Genomic DNA, 20,619 nt, shown 5'->3' on the forward strand with positions numbered 1-20,619 from the left:
AATACATTTATTGACGTTTCAATTTCCACTTCGGAAATCGTTCTGATTGAATTTTGACAATGTGCCAGTTTCTTGTATAGAACGATTTCCGAAGTGGAAATTGAAACGTCAATAAATGTATTTTAACCTTTAATTGTGGCTTATTCCCATTTAAATAGTAATTAATTTAAAATGCCACAAGAAAATAGCTTTAGAACAATAGCAACAGAAAAGTATGCTATTAGAAAAAAATGAAATTATTCTGTGGAGAAGAAAATATTTAGAAGAAATACGAAAAATTCGCAGCACTGGATGCAAAATATATTATTTGGATGAAACCTGGATTAACGAAGGTCATACAGTTGGAAAAGTTTGGCAAGATTTAAATGTAAAAAGTAAACGCGAAGCATTTATAGAAGGCTGGTCTACAGGATTAAAGGCTCCATCAGGAAAGGGACGGCGTTTAATCATCACCCATATAGGAAGTGATACAGGGTTCCTTGATGATGGTTTGCTTCAATTTGAGTCGAAAAAAACAGGTGATTATCATGAAGAAATGACTTCTGAAGTATTTGAGCGCTGGTTTAAAAGAATCTTACCAAAATTGGAATCTTGGTCTGTGGTTGTTATGGACAATGCGCCATATCATAGCCGCAGACTAGAACAATTACCGACGACGGCATGGCGGAAAGGGAGAATTCAAGAATGGCTTACAGAAAAGGGGATTGCATACGAAGAATCAATGCTCAAAATTCAACTACTTGACATTGCACGGTTAAGGAAAAGTGAATATCTTAAATATGTTGTGGATGAAACTGCAAAAGATTATGGTGTTAAAGTTCTGCGTCTACCACCTTATCATTGCGAACTTAATCCCATTGAACTTATCTGGGCGCAAGTTAAAGGAGAAGTAGCACGCAATAATAAAACGTTCAAATTAAACGAAGTTAAGGAACTTTTGATTCAAGTAATCCTCCATGTTACTCCAGAGAAATGGGCTAAATGTATAGGCCACATAATTAAAGAAGAATATCGTATGTGGGAACTTGACACTCATGTCGAAGTTTTACTAGAGCCAATTATAATTACACCAGGTGAAGATAATGACAGCGATAGCAGCTCTGCATCTTCAGATTTAGACAGCGAATAATATTTTCTAATAGTTTAGTAGGAACATCAGCATAAAAAAACCAAAAACAAAAAAAAAACGAGAAGAACATAGTAAGTGTGTATAGTGTTTGTGTTAGAATAGAACAATGTTTTGTTACATCCAAAATTATTTTTATTTTGTTTTTATAGAATTTTATTTTGTTTTATAGGATTTTATTTTGTTTTGTTTTATACTGTTTAAGTGTTTTGTTTATTTTATTTAATAGGAAAATATGGCTCTTGGCGAACACCCATTTAAAAAAAAGTAACGCGCCACAAGACATACCTCTCGGGTGGTGTGGAAACTGTCTTAAAATTTGTTTTAAAAACATTTCATTGTGTAACTCTTTAAGGGCGGGTCACGTCAAAAGACGTTTTAGCGTAACTTCCGCGGCAACCGGGTGGCATCAGTAAGCTTTCTGCAAAATTACTTGTTTTTTATAGCTTTTTGTTTGTGGCATTCTGTATTTTTAGGAGACAGTAGGGAATAAGCCACAAAATATTTATTCATAGGTTTAATTTACTGACGTTTCGATCTCTATATAAAGAGATCGTTTTCAAATATACAAATGATAGCAATATTTATTTTTTTTGTGGCTTTTTGCTTGTGGCATTCCGTATTTTTAGGGAGAATGTTGGAAATAAGCCACAATACATCTATTTACATGTTTATTTTACTGACGTTTCGATCTCTATTACAGAGACCGTTTTTAAAGTTAAGAAAAAAAAAAGAAAATGATATAAGAATATATAAATATATAATAATAAACAAATAAAATAAATATAACTATAATTTATATCTTTGAAAACGGTCTTTGGATATAGAGATTGAAACTTAAGTAAAAACCAGATAAATATATTGTGGCCTATTTTGAACAATAATATTTAAACAATATAATATAATTAACGTTAAAATAAAAGTGAGTGAACGCCACTGGATTTTCATACGTCTTTCCCCACTTCTACGCCTTCAAACGATGACTCACTCTCCCAAATTGTGAAATTAGAGTTTAAGTACCCAACCTCTGTATCAATTGTATCGAAGTATCATAAATGCGCACCTTTAGTTCTTCATATTTGGCGACTACTGTATAGATGTAGATCAAAATTTATTATCAAATTAAATTTGTTTGATAACAGAAGAAAATAGTACTATTTTTCGATAATAAAGACAGCAAATACGAAAAGTAACATTATTTGTTTTGTCGAATCAAGAACATGTAACTTAATGATTTGAAACATAAAACTTTTTACTTACTAAACGGTAGATTTTATCTTCTCGTGTGTTATTATCTGAAAATTAAAATAAACATTAAATACATTTAAGTTTCATTGCAAAATCATCGATAAAAGATACAGATTATGCATAAGCATGCATTATGCAATAAAAATATTTTTAAGAATTAGTAAGCGCTTGAATGAGGTATGAAGCAATATACAAATTATTTTTTTTTATTAACCGCGTCAACCACTCAGGATTATTAGAGGGAGGATAAAATACAATAATTAGGTACAACATAAAATTACAAAGTAAATTACAATTTCAGTTAGTATGTTTATTAAAAATTAAAGTTATATAATATCAGTAGCGGATCCAAAGGGGAGGGGATCACGGGGGTCATGACCACCCCCAAAACAAAATTAAATATCAATAAATAATCCTAAAAAAATAATTTAAAACCCATCAAGCCTATAAGCAGGAAGTCAAGAGTTGAAATGATTTAAACTCATTTATTGTAGCGGTAAGTGTAGAATTATACGGAAGCCTTTTTAAATTGCTCTTTAAAAAATCAACAATTCTAAATACAGTAATACCTCGACTAAGAGTGCCACGAATTCAGAGTTATACGATTTTCAAATTTTGTCAATTCGTCATTTGAGTTCCAGAGAATCGTTCGATTATCGATGAGATAGGATTACAGCCCACACATTATTGCTCATTCAATATACATGACATGACTTTTCGCACAAAATCCGCACATTTTTATTTTCTATTAGGTATTTCATATCTTCAGTTTTGTCTACGAATTGGTTGTTTGTAATTTGAATACGTATTATAATTGTTGAGACTGTGTGCTACATTTTATAATTTATCTATAATAAATATCAAAGTAAATTTTGTTGTTGCATTAGTTCTGTCTGATACGTTATTGAATACAAATAAAGGAACTGGGGGCTGCTGTCCAAGGTATTTGTGAAACTGAAACAGTAGTTTGTCTTAGTGATGTTTTAGGTACAACTGTATCACTTAGTCGTCTTCTTCAGTCACCAAAATTAGATTTTAAGTAGGTTACTGAGGCCATAGAGGACACTAAATGCATTCTTCAAAATAAAAGATCAAATGCTGAATCTGTTTTTAGCAAACTTTACTATGAAGTAAACAAATAGCTGAACAACTAGACATTGAATTGAAGATGCCTCGTATAGTTTCTCGTTAAACCTGTCGTCAAAACCAATCTGCTAACTCTTGCGAAGAATATTTCCGAAGATCTATTTATTTACCCCTTTTAGACAATATCTTAACTGATTTAGAAGAACGACTTTCACCGAAAGTTATGAACCTATCTAATATTTGAGTTGTTTTAGCTAAAACTGATAACACACCAGAAGATAAAGTTGCATTAAAAAAAATTGTTGACACCTTCCAAGATAATATTGGACCAACTACTTACTGCATATTCCACAGTAGAACAAGAGTTTTCACTGTGGACTCAAAAGTGGAAAAGAGTCGTGCAAAATAATGGAAAATTAGACAAAAACAAGTACATGTTGGTTACAAAGGATCCGATAGCAAATGAGGAACGAGAAACAATCTTTGGAAGTCATACCTTTGGACGTGTTGACAACTTCACATACCTTGGGTCGTTATTAACTGCTACCAATAAAACAAGCGAAGAAATCAAAAGACGAATAAATCTTACAAATATGGCATACTATGGACTCCAAAAGCATTTAAACTCAAGAAACATTCAAAGAAGAACTAAAATTATTATATACAAAACATTGCTGAGGCCGGTCCTCACATATGGAGCAGAAACATGGACTCTAACATGAGCGTAAAATACTCCGCAAAATATTTGGAGCTATAAAAGACCAAGGGCAGTGGCGCAGAAGATATAATTTTGAATTGTATCAGCTCTTTGATGAGCCAGATGTCATAACGTTCATTAAAACACAGCGACTTAGATGGGCTGGACACATAATACGAATGCCAGAAAATACGATTGCTAAAAAGCTAACCACAGGAACACCTGTAGGAAGAAGAAGCAAAGGCCGGCCGCGAATTAGGTGGTTAGATGGAGTTGAAACCGACTTACGGATATTAAAAATCAGAAGATGGCAACATGTTGCCAAAAACCGAACAGAATGGCGACGAATCTTAGAGCAGGCCAAGATCCACAAAGGATTGTCGAGCCAAAGATGATGATAATGAAAATAATGGAAAACTTCCTGATTGTATTTTAGAAGTATTAGAAAACTGCGATATTCATATATATGTATCCAAATATCAGAATATTTCTGCAAATATTAATTACACTGCCAGTCAGTGCAGCAAGAACAGAGCGTTCTACGCTTAAGCGTCTAAAGACTTGGCTTAGAAATAGAACTTCTGCGAAAAGGTTAACTGTTTTAGCACTCATCAATGTGCATCCTGAAATTTCTCTAGATGTTGATGCAATCATAAAGCGATTTAAGAAAGTTAATGAGGAAGTCGTTCAAAACAGTAGTAAAGTTGTAGTTACACTGAGAAACAAAGTAATTATTAAAACTAATGGTTTTTTAGTAGATCTGTTTTGTATGAGTTGTATTTTTTTCTGTAAAATTTAATGTAACCCATATATCAATTCTGTACTGATAAGTAAAAAGGTCTTAAGTCAAAAATATCGATTTGTTTTTTTTAACAAATAAATTAACGTACTAAAAGTTATTATTAGTTTCGCATTAAAAGTAATCGGTTAAAAAACCGATAAAAAGCGATTGAATTTGAGAGTTAACTTCAAAATAGAGATGAAAATCAGTCGATTTGTATTACTTTTTATCGATTTTTTAAAGTATTAAAATATTGTTACAAACATGCTCTCGGCATGGCCCAGGTAACGGTTGCATTGCATCTCTAATACCCTTCCAGAAGCTTCTCCGTGTATCGAGTGCGAGAGAGAATAACCGGTCACGTAGGCGAATTAGAGGTGGGACAACACCAGAATATTCTCGAACCTAGTAACTGTAGTATATATAGGTAACAATGTTAGAAGTAGGGTTAGTTGTTAAGATACTACCGAACTGTAAAGTTATAAATAAATGTATGTATATAAATTCGAACCGCTCGTTTTATTTAATCTCGTTACAATATGTATATACAAAATATGTATAACATATATATATATATATATATATATATATATATATATAACAGTATTATTCTTTTTTTACTATTATATTATACTTTTTTTATATTATTATACTTTTTTTAAGTTATTAAAATATGTATATGTATATACAAAGATATGTATAATAGTATTATTCTTTTTTTACTATTAAACAGCACACACGAAACAACACTTAAACGATACTCAATACGTAAATAAACTTCAGTTCAAAGCAGACAGCAAAAAGTCAAGGAACCAGGCAGACAAAAATAGAGCAACAAAAAGGCTAAACAGATAAGTCAAAACAGCACTACAACAACACCGTAGTGAAAGCTGGGAAAACCACATAAGAGACATGGAGGAGCAAGGACCAAATATGCAAAATATTTGGAGGCTTCAGAGAATACTGAGAAATGACAGAAAGCTAATCCCTCCATTACATGGAGCAAACTGAATAGTTTACACCACAGTGGAAAAAGCAGAGGTAATGAGGAGCACTCGAGAGAGAGAGTGTACATTAACTTACCAGCCAGACGAGGACCTCGATTTCATAGAAGAAGTCGAAAGACAAAGAGAAAGACCCGAAAACCCAAACGAAATCATCCCTCCTACATCACCGGGGGAGCTAAACGAGCTAATTAAAAACAGCTCGCTAAAATACTTACCAGCGAAAGCCATAGTATATTTAACAAACATAATCAATGCGATGCTAAGATTCAAGATTCAAGAAATTCCTAAACAGATGGAAAGAGGCCCATGTCATAATGTTACCAAAGCCCGGAAAAAACAGCACATTCCCGCAAAACTGCAGGCCAATAAGCTTACTACCTGCAATCAGCAAGATTGTAGAGAGAGTAATTCTCAGCAGACTCCAAGCTGAAACAGACAGACTAGACATAATACCCGAAGCCCAATTCGGTTTTAGATCAGAACACTCCAGTGAGCTACAAGTACTCAGATTAACAAAGTACATAGCAGCTGGATTCAATGATAAACAATTCATATTAGCTGCCTTCCTAGATGTAAGCAAAGCTTTCGACAGAGCCTGGCATAAAGGAATGATCTACAAAATGAGAAGATACGGTTACAACGGAGCAATGACAAGACTTATCTCTTCGTACGTGAGCAATCGTAGTTTCAGAGTTCGAATAGGACAAGTCCTATCCGAACTCGGGAACCCGGAGGCTGGAGTGCCACAGGAAGCGGTACTATCACCTCTACTATACACGATATACACAGCAGACATACCTAGAACGCCAGGTACATTACTAAGCCTCTATGCCGATGACACAGCGATAGCGGCCAAACACAGAAATGTAAACGTAGCGGTAAACAACTTACAAACAGCGCTAGACGACATAGAAGGATGGAGTTTAAAATGGAAAATCGCTATAAACTCCGAAAAGACACAGGCTGTACTTTTCAAAAAGAGGCACCAACAACCGGAAGAATAAGTGATTGTGCAAGATAATCCCATCGAGTGGAAGAGCGAAGCAAAATACCTCGGAGTAATCATGGACAAAGGCCTAACGTTTAGTAAACATGTGGACGCTACAGTACAAAAAGCCAACATCGCAAGAGCATCAATAAGAGGCCTAACAGGAAGAAAAAGTAAAGTCAGATTTAAAACTAAAATAAGATTAATAAATAGTATAATTCTTCCTATACTAACATATGCATCTCTCGCATGGGGACACATATGTAATACATCAAAAAAGAAAATACAAGCGGCACATAACAACAGCCTAAGAGAAGCAGTCAACATACCGAAATAAGTTGCAGAAAGATTCCTCTTTAGAGAACTACAATAAATCAGAGTGACTGATATAATGAAAGAAAAAGCTAGGGCAAAATTTCGCGGAGATAGAGAACCATCCCAGTCACATATTGCGAGAGATAATGAGGTACGACGCTTTCCACAGATGGAAGCAGAAAAGGCCCAAACAACAAATAGTAGAACAAAATCATAATGCTAGAGAGAAAATAAATAATCACACCAAAGAAAAAACAAAACACCAGAGAGAAAACACTTCAAAAAACAACAACAACGCACAATGAAGATAGTTCGTAGCTCATAACACTCGTGGACAATCGCTAAACACAACGTGGGCCCAGTTGCCTTAAGAAGACAAATTTTATATTGTTATATTGTCTCATATTTGTATATATTTTTTAATATATATTTATTATAGATTATACAATTATAGATATTGTACTAATTATAATTTTTGTTTCAGGGCTACCTACAAAAAAAATTAAAAAATACACAAAAACCCGGGCACGTAGGGCCCAACTTCTTGAGCACCAAGTCGCCGAACTGAGCCTAGCTCAGAGCGAAGACTTGAGGCCCAAGTAAGCAATAGTTCGCGGATAAGCTACATTAAGATAACAGCAACATAGCGACCATGCGCTGTCCTGACTTTTAAATTCGGTTAGGAAACCATGTTGAGGTTCTATTACCCAGGATCCCCACATGAAGAGCATTTGGCTGATAGTTGTGCCCCTATCGCGCATCAGAGTGCTATTTGCTAATTGTTACACCCGAACGTAATTCTTAGGGGTGAACATGTCTCACAGGCTGGGTTTAATTAAATTAACTATTTAGAACACGGCGGATTCTCACAGAAATTTAAATTGCGAAAAAGCCCTTCGTTTCGCTTCTTGTTGGGTGGTGTATTCTGTGGTATAAGATTACCAACAAGCTAAGCTTTTGCGGACGATATTTTTCGGACTTCTAAACAGTGAAGTTTTAATGTGTGCAAACATAATTTACTATGAATGTGATGAAAACAAACTATAATCAACTTACATTAACTCCAGACAATATCGTGCTGATTGCAAGTATACAATTTAAAAGCCATAAACTGTAACCCCTAGCTGCTATCGTCATTACAGTACCAATGACCACATGGCAAGCCAACATATCTGCAGTATCCATTGGGCAGTTCATGAAGTCTCGTAATAGCAAAGATGAAAATACCAAATCAACTACGGATATACAAATTGTTAGTGCACCCCAACTTATCATTAATGTTGATTGTCTACGTTTATTCCAATGGATAGCTGCAACAAAAAGAATTAAACTGTTAATTTTACTGGTTTTTTTATGGAAAATAAAAAAAAATATTGTTTTACGTTACACTAGAAACTTGTATGAGTGCGGAAAAAACTATAACAGCACTAATTAAGTTTTTGAAGTTGAAATATGTACTCAAAACTTCTTTCATTGTTCCTTTGAGATTACGTAGTCTATTAATAATAACTGGTCAGTGATGGCGAACCTTTTGAGCTCTTTGTGTCAAAATTTATATATTATTAAGATCTGCTTAAGTTTAAATTAAGTTAAATTTAATTGAATTAAATTAAATTAAATTAGATTGAATTTCTCAGGGTTTTTTACTACAAACAAAAATATTTTATCTTCAATTCGTGGCTTCTAGTATTTTCTGTTAACTATTAATAATCGCAAACAACAATGGATGACTGATGAAATATTGGGACTAATGGAAAACAGGCGAAAACAGAAAAATATAAACACTGAAGAATACAATAAAATTCATAAAGAAATCAGAAGGAAAATCCGGGAAGCAAAGGAAAAATGGTACAGCAACAAATGTCTTGAAATAGAAGAACTGCAAAAAAAGAATGACACGTTTAATATGTACAAAAAGGTGAGAGAAATAACTGGAACATATAGATCAACTGCAAGTACTTTACTTGATAAACAAGGAAATATAGTCAATGAACAAGACATATTAGAGAGGTGGAAAGAATATATTAAAGAGCTGTTTGATGACGATAGAACAGAAATTCAAATCAAAAACATATCGACTGGTCCAAACATAACACTCGATGAAATGGAAAGAGCTATAAAGCTATCAAAGAATAGGAAAGCAACCGGTCCAGATGAAATTCCAAGCGAAATAATTAAACTACTCGACGATAAAGGCAAACATTCGCTTCTAAGCCTCTTTAATAAAATATACGAAACAGGATATATACCAACAGACTGTCTACTGTCAACATTTGTAATGATACCGAAAAAAATAAATGCCAAACAGTGTGACGATCATCGAACTATCAGTCTGATAAGTCGTGTACTGAAAATTTTCCTAAGAATACTGCACTCGAGAATTTACAACAAAATAGAAGTACAACTAAGTGAAACACAATTTGGTTTCAGAAACAACCCTCGAACCAGAGAAGCACTCTTCAGTTTGCAGGTCATGGTTCAAAGATGTAGGGATATAACAACCAGTATATAGGTATGTGTTTTATCGACTTCGAAAAGGCCTTTGACCGAGTAAACCATGTCAAACTTATAGGTGTCTTGCAACAGGTGGGAATTGATGACCGAGACCTCCGTATTATCAAAAATTTGTATTGGCATCAATGTGCAAACATACGAGCTGGACACAATACGATGGAAGAAGTGGAAATACGACGTGAAGTGAGGCAAGGGTGTATTATATCGCCTCTACTTTTTAATATCTACTCCGAACTTATTTTCAAAGAAGCCTTAGTTGAAGATACAGGCATTAAAATTAACGGAATTAATGTCAACAATCTCAGATATGCAGACGACACGGTACTTATTGCCTCAGATGAAGAAGGCCTGCAACAACTTATAAACAGGGTAAACGAAGCATGTGATGAATATGGGCTGAAACTTAATACTTCTAAGACAAAAGTTATGGTTGTCAGCAAAACAGAGTTACAACAAACGAACATCAGAGCGTATAGAATAGAGTTAGAAAGAGTCCATAATATTACCTACTTGGGTGCAAACGTTAACGATAACTGGGATATAAATAAAGAAATAAGCATACGCATTGAAAAAGCCAAAGCCGCTTTTTATAAATTAAAGAAAATTCTAATTAATAGAGATATTACGTTAAACCTTAAAGTCAGATTAATACGCTGCTACATATTCTCCACATTGCTGTATGGTATGGAGAGTTGGACCCTTACAGAGACATTAATGAAAAAATTAGAGGCCTTTGAGATGTGGATTTATAGACGAGTATTGCGGATAAGTTGGGTTGATCGAATAAGAAATGAAATAGTTTTACATCGAATGAAAAAGAGCACAGAAATAACAAAAACGATAAAAATTCGAAAGTTACAATATTTCGGTCATGTAATGAGACATCCAGAGAGGTATAACCTTCTACACCTGATAATACAGGGTAGGATCGCCGGAAGGAGAGGCCCAGGCCGACGAAGAACATCCTGGCTCCGAAATCTCCGGGAATGGTATCAAGAGACCACCGCTAATTTATTTAGAGCCGCCGTAAACAAAGTTATTATTCCCAATATGATCGCCAACTTTCGATAATTGGACAGGGTACTGAAAGAAGAAGAAGAATGTGTGAGCATTAAAATTATAGATACATCCTATTTATAAATAACAAGTACTTTTTTTTATTTTTTCAAATAAAGGGTGGGGGAGAGTGGGAAAGTATTTGTGGATAAATACCTATAACTTTGGTTTGGATTAACCGATTTTAACGAAATTAGTGTCGTTAGAAAGAGTGTGGATGATTTAATTTACATCTACTATAAAACAATTGCATTTAGTTTTAATTGTCATGGGTAGAGGGTACTTTCGAATAGAAAAAATTAAAATTTGGTTTTCTTTAAACACCTATTTATTGTAAATTATAATGGAACTGGATTAAATTCGTAACAAAATGGCGCAAACCGCATGTTTATAGCTTTTGTCAAACTCGAGATATGAATAAAAACGCATAAACATAAGTAAGTATAGTATTGACTCGCCCTGTATTATAAATTAAAATTAAATATGTGAAAGATCATACAAATATCTCGATCATTAAAACTTAATGTCCAGTTAAACGTTCAAATTGTTTTCCATCGTTGTCCACACAAAGATGTAATCTTTCGCGTGTAGACATAACAGCTGCTTCAATCTCAGCTGTTGATATACTATTTATTGCGTTTATAATGCGGTATTTCAGGTCGTCTCGGGTGGTTGGTCAAGTTTGGTACACTAAGTCCTTCAATCTTTCCCACAGATAAAAGTCCAGACATGTTAAGTCTGGAGATCTAGCTGACCATGAAAATATACTTCCCCATCCAATCCATTTATGTGGATAACTTGCATACAAATAATCTCGAACTCGTCTGGAAAAGTGCGCAGGACACCGTCATGTTGTAATATCATATCTCTTCTTGTTTGTAAGGAAATATCTTCCAATAAAAGAGGCAACTGATTTTCCAGAAAATCCAAATAGATTTCGCTATTTAAAGTTCTATCAAAGAAATATGGACCTACGATCTTTCCATCAACTATACCACACCAAACATTAAGACTCCATCTACCTTGAACCTGCACCTCATCTATCCAGTGCGGATTTTCTTCAGCCCAATAATGCATATTATGCAGATTAACACTACCCGCACTATTAAACGTAGCCTCGTCTGTCCACAAAATCTTTGACATGATATGCAGTTGTTCTTCTAGCAGACCTAACATCCAATTGCAGTAATCCAGCCTTGCATCAAAATCTCTCTCATGTAAAGCTTGGTGGAGAACTACATGATAAGGATGCAGTCTAAAAAACAGAACAACAAATATTGGTGAAAAAGAAACCACTATATTTACTAAAACTCAAAAAATTTTGAAAAATCCACAATTGTTTCACAAGATAAATCGTCCATAAGTATTTTTAAGAAACGGATAAAAGGATAAAAGCACGGTGTTGCCGTTTTTATCGGAATATTAAAATAACAGTTGAATCTAAAGTTTAAAGGGAATTCCAAGTTTCTGACCTAAACGTTTACTTTATAATGTGAAAAACTAACCTGTGATGTTTTAAAATCCTTAGAACAGTAGTTTTGGGTATGTTTAATTCTATAGAGATTTGCCGACTACTTATATGTAGATTCTGTGAATTAAAGCAAGAACATTGATTGAATTATCTTCGGTCATACCTCTACTACGTCGTTTAAAACAAGGACGATGAAAACTACCAGTGTCTCTTAATCTTCTTGCCTTTCTTTCAAATACTTCTTTGCCATAATGTCTCCTGTCAGGATATCTTACAGAATATATACGTGAGGCAATAGCGACATTTTGGTGACATTCGAAATAAACTTCAATCATATCATACAATTCTGCATTTGATATACTCATCACGAATTATTAGTACTGATAATTAGTTACTAATATTACCAATATTAATATCTATTAAAAAAAGTGCAATCTTCAATTCGAATTATAATATAACACTTCTAACAATGTTTTGACTGCTGTCAATAAATAAACAATATGAACTCCCCGTCAAATTCATTGTCGTAGCCTACTTAGTTTCGAAGAAACTATTTTTAATCATATGAAATAACAACGGTCAAAATAGGCATTAACATTAAGATCCTTCTGCTATAAAAAATTTGAAAGTACCTACTGACTTATTTTTTAATTTAATTTATAATACACGGTGAGTCAATACTATACTTAACAATATTAACATGCGGTTTGCGCCATTTTGTTACAAATTTAATCCACTTTCATTATAATTTACAATAAATAGGTGTTTCCATTAAATATTTTGAAGAAAAACAAATTTTAATTTTTTCTATTCGAAAGTACCCACTACCTATAAAAATTAAAACTAAATACAATTATTTTATAGTAGATGTAAATTAATTCATCCACACTCTTTCTAATGACACTAATTTCGTTAAAATCGGTTGATCCAAACCAAAGTTGTAGGTATTTATCCACAAATACTTTCCCACTCTCCCCCGCCATTTATTTGAAAAAGTAAAAAAAAAGTACCTGAACAACTTTGTGCGGAATTTAGGCCTCTTTCTAGTTTACTTATTTAACAGTTGGTATAATTAAGCATATTTCCCAAAAAAGTGGAGTTTTTTAAATATTAAATTATGTAAATAATATTATATAATGAATAAAGGTCTTTATTATTATTATTTTTATTATATTTATAAATATATTTCGTGTAGTTCTGAGACTAGAATCGGTGTGCCCGTGTCTCTGTTAGTACAAAATGCAAGCATTAGTAAATATTAAAGTAAACGTACCTACAAATTGGTCAGTAGATATTACGAACCACACAATGCTTGAGAATAAGTACATCCAAGCCACTATAATCAAATCCGATGGTAGGATTACTCTCCATGTCCAAAGCGTTTTGCTATTTTTTACTGAAATATAAGTTGATATAAGTTACAACAAAATCGATACCTCACAATATGGCTACTAACAAAAATGAAAGAAAAATAAAAAACTTGCCTAAATAAGAAACTTGTAACCCTTGACTTAGAATCTGGCTAAAGCTTGGAGTACTCGTACTCGTCGATAGCTCCGTTTCATCATAGTAAATGATTATACAAGCCAAGGACATGCCCCACCATGCAAGACCTTGAACCTAAAAACAAAACAATTTTAGAGATCTATAATTGTTAAATAAAGTCAGTGACCGATCTAGTTAATTTGCCTTAAGGAGGGGGGAACTTCCAACTTGGGGGAACTTCTAATGAAACACTAACCAAAGAAGGACATAAAAAAGATGATAAATCCAAACTACATAAATACATAAATAATAGGTTTTCTTTAATTTTGGACATTCTTGGAGGTATGGGAATTTCCCCATTTCCCCGTGTATCCGCCACTGGCATAGATGTATAAACTTAAAGTCATGCATAAAGAAAATGCATGCGTAAAGATCAATAACCTTATCCATTAATAACCTTATCAATAACCTGCGCATGTAGAAACTTGTTACAATGAGAGAAGTTAAATATTACGTAAGATACTCACACTAACAATATTCTTAGCGCAACTATGCAACTATTCTAGGATTTTAGAAGAAGAAAAAGGGCAGCAGCGATTGTCAGTACCAGCTCAATGCGCAGAGGAAATGATCTTGGAGAACCAGTTTGAATGGTTATGGTACTGTGATGTGGGGAAGGCAACGGGAAAACCACCCCATTATATTTCTCACAAATCTAAATGGCAGATGAAAAAAAAATGGCTTTCAGTCCGTCGTACCCCTTAAATGGGGAGAGGGTGCAAAGAATCCCCCGTCAACTACTATTAAGATACAAGGACAGAGAATCCAAATATACGACAGGATAATACGCATTTCTACCTGGAATCTATGTAGCGTATTGATATGCTGGAAACTGGCAAACACTGAAACCGAGATGACTCTAAATAACTCGAGCTACTACTCAAATTACGTACGGAATTTAGAAGCTAACATAAAGCATATATATCTATTTACAAAAGCATTACATAAGCATTATATATCTTCATCTTCTTCTTTCCCTTTATAAGCAATTCTGCTTGTTCATTGGCGGATTAATGCTTCCATGGAAGGTTTTCACTCCATATTTTTTGATCTCTCAGCGCATTTCCTGTAATTCTTCTCAGTACTTTCATCTCTGCAGTTTCCAGTAGCCTTTGCGTTGTGGCTGTGCCGAGTCTTGTTTCTGAGGCACATGTCATTATTGATCTTACACTCGCTTTACAAATTCTTGACTTCGTCTCAGTGTTAATGTATCTGTTTTGGCATATAGTGTTATTAGGGCATCCTGCCAGTCAATTTGCTTTTTGTACTTGATCTCTCACTTCTTTGTGCAAGTCTCCATAGCTAGATAGTGTCATTGCCAGGTATTGTATTTCCATCACTTGTTCAATACTGATACCATCAATTTCTATTTTACATCTAGTTGGTTCTTTGCTGACTACTATTGTTTTAGTTTTCTGAGGTGAGATTGTCATATTAAATTCTTTTGCTCTTATAAATCTGTAGACCAGTCTATTCAGACTATCTTCATCTTGGGCTATTAATATTGCGTCGTCTGCGTAACAGATTATTTTTATTTCTTTGTTTGCCATTCTGTATATTCTTCCTTTGTTAAACCTTTTGATGGTTTTCGATACTTTTTATAATATTTAGGGGTACTTCCCTATTATACAGAAGATGGATTACATCTTTAAGTCTTACTCTGTCAAACGCTTACTTTAGATCAATCAGACATAGAAATGCTGGTCTATTATACTCTAGTGATTTCTCAGTAATTTGTTTTATAACGAATATTACATATGTACACCATCTTCCATTACGAAAACCTTATTGTTCATCTGCTAAACTTATTCTTTGATTTATTAGCACTTGGTAAAATTTTAGTTGTAAGTTTTAGCGTAGTATTTAATAAGTTTATATCTCTAGGTTTCTGGCTGTTTTTATCTCCTTTTTTGAATAGAAGAATTAGTTCGCTGGTTCTCCATTCTTCCGGTAATTCATTGTGTTTTATAATTTTATCAATTAATGTTGTTAATTGTTCTGTCATTGCTGCTCCATAATATTTCAGTAATTCGTTTCGTATCCCGTCTCTTGGATTTTGGTTGACATGTATTTCAGGTAAGCTTTTTTTTTCTTTACATTTTTCCTGTACTTCTGTACAAAACCATGGAGATCTTCGTCTTGGCAGCGATTTATTTTTATTTATATTTCTTTCACTCAGAACTTCCTCGGTCGAGGCTAAAATATTAGACATAATTTTTACCCATCTTTCTTCGACTCGTATCACTTTCTGTGATATATGTGTTTCTGCTTTTTTCAGATATTCTTTTTTGGAATAGGTATCTTGTGGGGTCATCCTGTAAGCTTTTCACTTTCATCTTTGTTGTGTATTCTGATGTTTTGTTATCACATATATGTGTTTTCATTCGGATTTTGCAGAATACCACTTTATGATCACTTCCTATTTCTGCTGATATTAGTGCTCTTACATCCAAGATTTCAGAGAACTGTAACTCTCTGACAGAATATAGTCTATCATAGATCTTTGTCCTCTACTGTTTTCAAACATTATATTAAGAGAGTTAAAATTTCTCCTCCAGGACATGGTATACAGGACAGGCTATAGCGGGATAAGATGGTAAAATCTGCACTAGGCTGAATTTTTACTTGGGATTTGGGAATCCATGTCCTTTTTCTCCTATATCGTCTACCCTTAATGGCATTCTTCCCCTCACCGCTGGACATTTTTTGATTATTGTTCCGATAACACGTTATCCGGAGACTGACTTTTCAGATATGTCGTCAAATAAATTATCAACGTGGCAGCATGCTCAGCAATTGAAGCAGCACTTATGGAAACGATGGTAAAAAGAATATCTTTGTTAATTGATCAGCAGCAATAATATTAATGCTATTGATAATGGAATAAAGATCGATGGTCAGTTGGACGCATCACATCAGTGCACCCTGGAGGGGACGGTATCTTCAAAGTAGTAACTCTAAAACCAAAACTGGAGAATACAAGCGCTGGAAATACATGGAAACTGAAATAAAACAAGGATATGGTCTGGACAACAGAAACGAAAGGGGTGACAGGCTTATCGAATTTCGCCAAAACAATAATTTTGTAGACTAATACATTATTCAAAATGCCAAAGAGAAGACTATCCTGGAAGTCACCAGCAGATCAAGAAGAGAGAATTGTAAGAATGTATTCGTTAGTCTATGTATTCTATGTATTCGTTAGACAAAGACACAGAAACGCAATTATATCCCCAAAAACCGATCCAAGTGCCGACATAGGATCAGATCACAACCCAGTAGTGACCAAAATTAGGCTCAAAATGAAAATAATAAAACGAAGAACAACAAATGCAAAAATCGTTACAAGTAAATTAAGGAATCCACACATAAGGCAACGCCTGGCAGATTAAATCAACAACGGATTAATGAATGTTATAGAACCAATTCTAGAAAATACTAAGACGGATAAAAAATGGTTATTAATAAAGACAGAAATAGATAAAAGTCAAAAAGAAATTCTAACACCAACCGGATATAAAAAGAACAAATGGATGACGGAAGAAATTATAGATTTAATGGAAGAAAGACGTCAATATAAAAACAAAGATAATCAGATGTTCAAAAAAATGGATAAACTAATAAAATACAGAATTAAGAAAGCGAAAGAACAATGCGCAGAAATAGAAGAATACCAGAAAAGACATGATAGTTTTAACACACATAATAAAATTTAAGAATTAACTCACAGCAATAGAACAAGAAAACCGGGAATACTGGAAGATGCAAATGGGAAACTTGTGTTGAATACTAACGACAAATTAAAGAGATGAACAGAATTCATCAATGAACTGTTCAAAGATAATAGAACAGAACAGATAGAGATAGAAGTAGAAGAGGATATGGTTTTAAAGATATTAAAAGAGAAAATTAAAATGGCATTAAAAAACAGCAAAAATGGTAAAGCAGTAGGTTCAGACCAAATCCCTATAGAAACCTTAAAATGCATAAATGATAAAACCTTAGACATTATAGTAGACTTATTTAACTCAGTATACAAAACAGCACACATACCGAAACAATCGTTACTCTCCACCTTTTGTGCTATCCCTAAAAATACAAACGCTAAATATTGCATTGAATACAGAACAATATCACTAATAAGTCACATTCTCAAATTATTCCTGAAAATAATACATGGTCGTATAAATAAAAAACTGGAAGAATAAATAGATGATAGTCAGTTTGGGTTCAGAAACAGATTAGGAACCAGAGAAGCGATATTTGCTTTTAATGTGTTAGCTCAAAGATACATGGATATGAATGTTGATGTGCATGTTTGTTACGTTGATTTTGAAAAAGCATTTGATAAAGTAAGACATGAAAAATTAGTCCAAATTCTAAAGACAAAAAACATAGACCATAGGGACTTACGAATAATAACAAACCTCTACTGGAATCAAATAGCACAAATCGTAATAGATAACGAACCCAGTCCAGAAATTGAAATCAGGAGAGGAGTTAGACAGGGATGTATTATGTCCCCATTACTATTTAATGTATATAGTGAAGCCATTTTTGAAGAAGCATTACTATCTCAAAGTGAAGGAATAATAATTAACGGAAGATTTATTAACAACATAAGATATGCAGATGACACCGTGATTATGGCAAGCTCTGCTGAACAACTCCAATTACTGCTAAACAAAACAAACAGTTTCTGTGAAAAATATGGACTAAAAATGAATATAAAAAAGACCAAATACATAATAATAACAAAAAAAAAACAAATATATATGCGAAATAATAAACAATAAAAAGAAGAAAGTTACAATATCTGGGAAGAATTATAGGAAGTAGGATAGTGTCGTGGTTGAAGAATTTAAGGGACTGGTTTAAATGCGCTTCTATAAAACTCTTCAGAGCAGCAATAGATAGAGTAAAGATAGTGATATCCAACCATCAATAGATAATGATGTCCAACCTCCGATTGGGAGACGGCACTTAAAGAAGAAGAATAGGAAAAGCAAGATCAGCGTTCGTAAAGATGAAGTCTCTTTTTAGAAGTCACGATTTACCATTCAGTACCAAAATCTCTATCATCAGATGCTATGTATTTTCTACATTATTATACGGAGTAGAGGCAAGGATGCTCTCTGAAGCTTCTTTAGGAAAGGTCGAGGCCTTCGAGATGTGGTGTTACAGGCGCATCTTACGAATTTCATGGGTGGATCGTGTGACTAATACTGAGGTCCTACGTAGAATGTGCAAGGAATGCGAGATCACTAACACAATCAAAAGCGCAAATTAGAATATCTTGGCCATTTTATATAAAATGAACACAGATATGGCTTATTAAAACTCGTTCTTCAGGGCAAGGTATTTGGAAAGAGAGGGCCAAGGAGAAGAATATCTTGGCTTCAAAACCTAAGGAAGTGGTTCAATACAACTACAACCGGACTATTCTGAATAGCTGCAAGTAAAGTTAGAATAGATATGCTGATCGCCAACATCCGGAACGGATAGGCACCATAAGAAAAAGACTTTGAAGCAATAAAAGATTTTTGAATGGAAAATTGAATTCCTTCTTCTTGTAGTTCCTTCTCCTATGGGAGGTTGGCTATTATCACAGCTATCCGTACCTTATTGGCGGCTGCTCTGAAAAGATCTGCTGAGCTGCAACTATACCACTCTCTTAGGTTTCTTAGCCAGGAAATTTTTCGTCTTCCTATGGATCTTTTACCCGTGATTTTACCTTGCATTATGATATGAGCCTTAATATCTCATATTTTGCACCTCTGGTAATGTGGCCTAAATATTCCAGCTTTCTTTCCATGGTATTTTCAAAATCCTTCTATAGCACCACATCTCAAATGGTTCCAACTTCTTTATATTATCCACTTTTAGTATCCAGCTTTCCATTCCATACAACAAAGTCGAGAACACATAGCATCTTAAGGCTCTTATCCTCAGCTCCAGAGGAAGGTCCCGATTAACAAACATTGTTTTCATTTTTATAAATGCTTGTCTGGCAATTTCAATAAGTGTCCTTATTTCTCTACCTTGGTCATGGTTTTCATTTACCCAGGTTCCCAGATATTTGTATTTATTCACTCTTTCTACTTGTTTTCCCTCGATATCTAGCCTCCCTACTGTATGTTGCTTAGAAATAATCATGCACAAAAAAAGGGGTCTCGTCTGCGAATCTTATGTTGTTCAAGATTTTTCCGTTTATTGATATAAACATTGAATTAAAATATGTCTATTAAAAATTGTAAATATTGTGTATTATAAAAATACTAGGTATATTCACTTTGATACTGTTTATTTTGAATAATTCTGTATTAATTCTACTTACCGCCCCAATTATGGCAGCTGATTTTCCCAAAATTACTTGCAATGGCGTTAAAGCCATTTTGACACTTATTTGTTATATCACTTAAATTCTAACTTGTTACACAAACTTCAACTTCTATTTTTGTGTATTAGTTCAAAACCATCAAGGAGTATTGGCATTATCAATTTCCCCTAATACAAAAGTATTATCTGATAAAAATTATAATCTTCGATGATGGTACTTTAGTTTATTATCTTTCAACATGTGTAAATTTAAACGGAATTTAGATGTTGACTCACTGAATAGATATAAAAGTGTAGTACTATCGGATTAGAATTTTGCTTATCTATTATTACCGCTAACGAAGGTATTTATTCATCGATATATACAATAGTTTATTGTTTCTTAAAGGAAATACATTTATGGATATTTTAAAACAAATGTATAGATAATATATTGTCAATATAGT

General features: G+C 33.7%; 1 protein-coding gene across 1 annotated transcript in view; it reads right to left on the bottom strand.

The window, feature by feature from the left end:
• The window catches only part of LOC140449961 (uncharacterized), a 28,738-nt gene extending 8,364 nt beyond the window's left edge, over positions 1–20,374 (bottom strand). The window contains exons 1-5 of the mRNA XM_072543378.1: positions 20,172–20,374; positions 13,774–13,909; positions 13,563–13,685; positions 8,305–8,558; positions 2,387–2,421 (exon numbers count right to left, since the gene is read on the bottom strand). Coding sequence (XP_072399479.1) covers positions 2,387–2,421; positions 8,305–8,558; positions 13,563–13,685; positions 13,774–13,909; positions 20,172–20,228 — 605 coding nt within the window. The 5' untranslated portion in view covers positions 20,229–20,374. The remainder of the gene's footprint in view (positions 1–2,386; positions 2,422–8,304; positions 8,559–13,562; positions 13,686–13,773; positions 13,910–20,171) is intronic.
• Positions 20,375–20,619: the final 245 nt, after the last annotated feature.

This window comes from Diabrotica undecimpunctata, chromosome 9 (assembly GCF_040954645.1).
Source record: "Diabrotica undecimpunctata isolate CICGRU chromosome 9, icDiaUnde3, whole genome shotgun sequence".
Taxonomy (NCBI): Eukaryota; Metazoa; Arthropoda; class Insecta; order Coleoptera; family Chrysomelidae; genus Diabrotica; species Diabrotica undecimpunctata.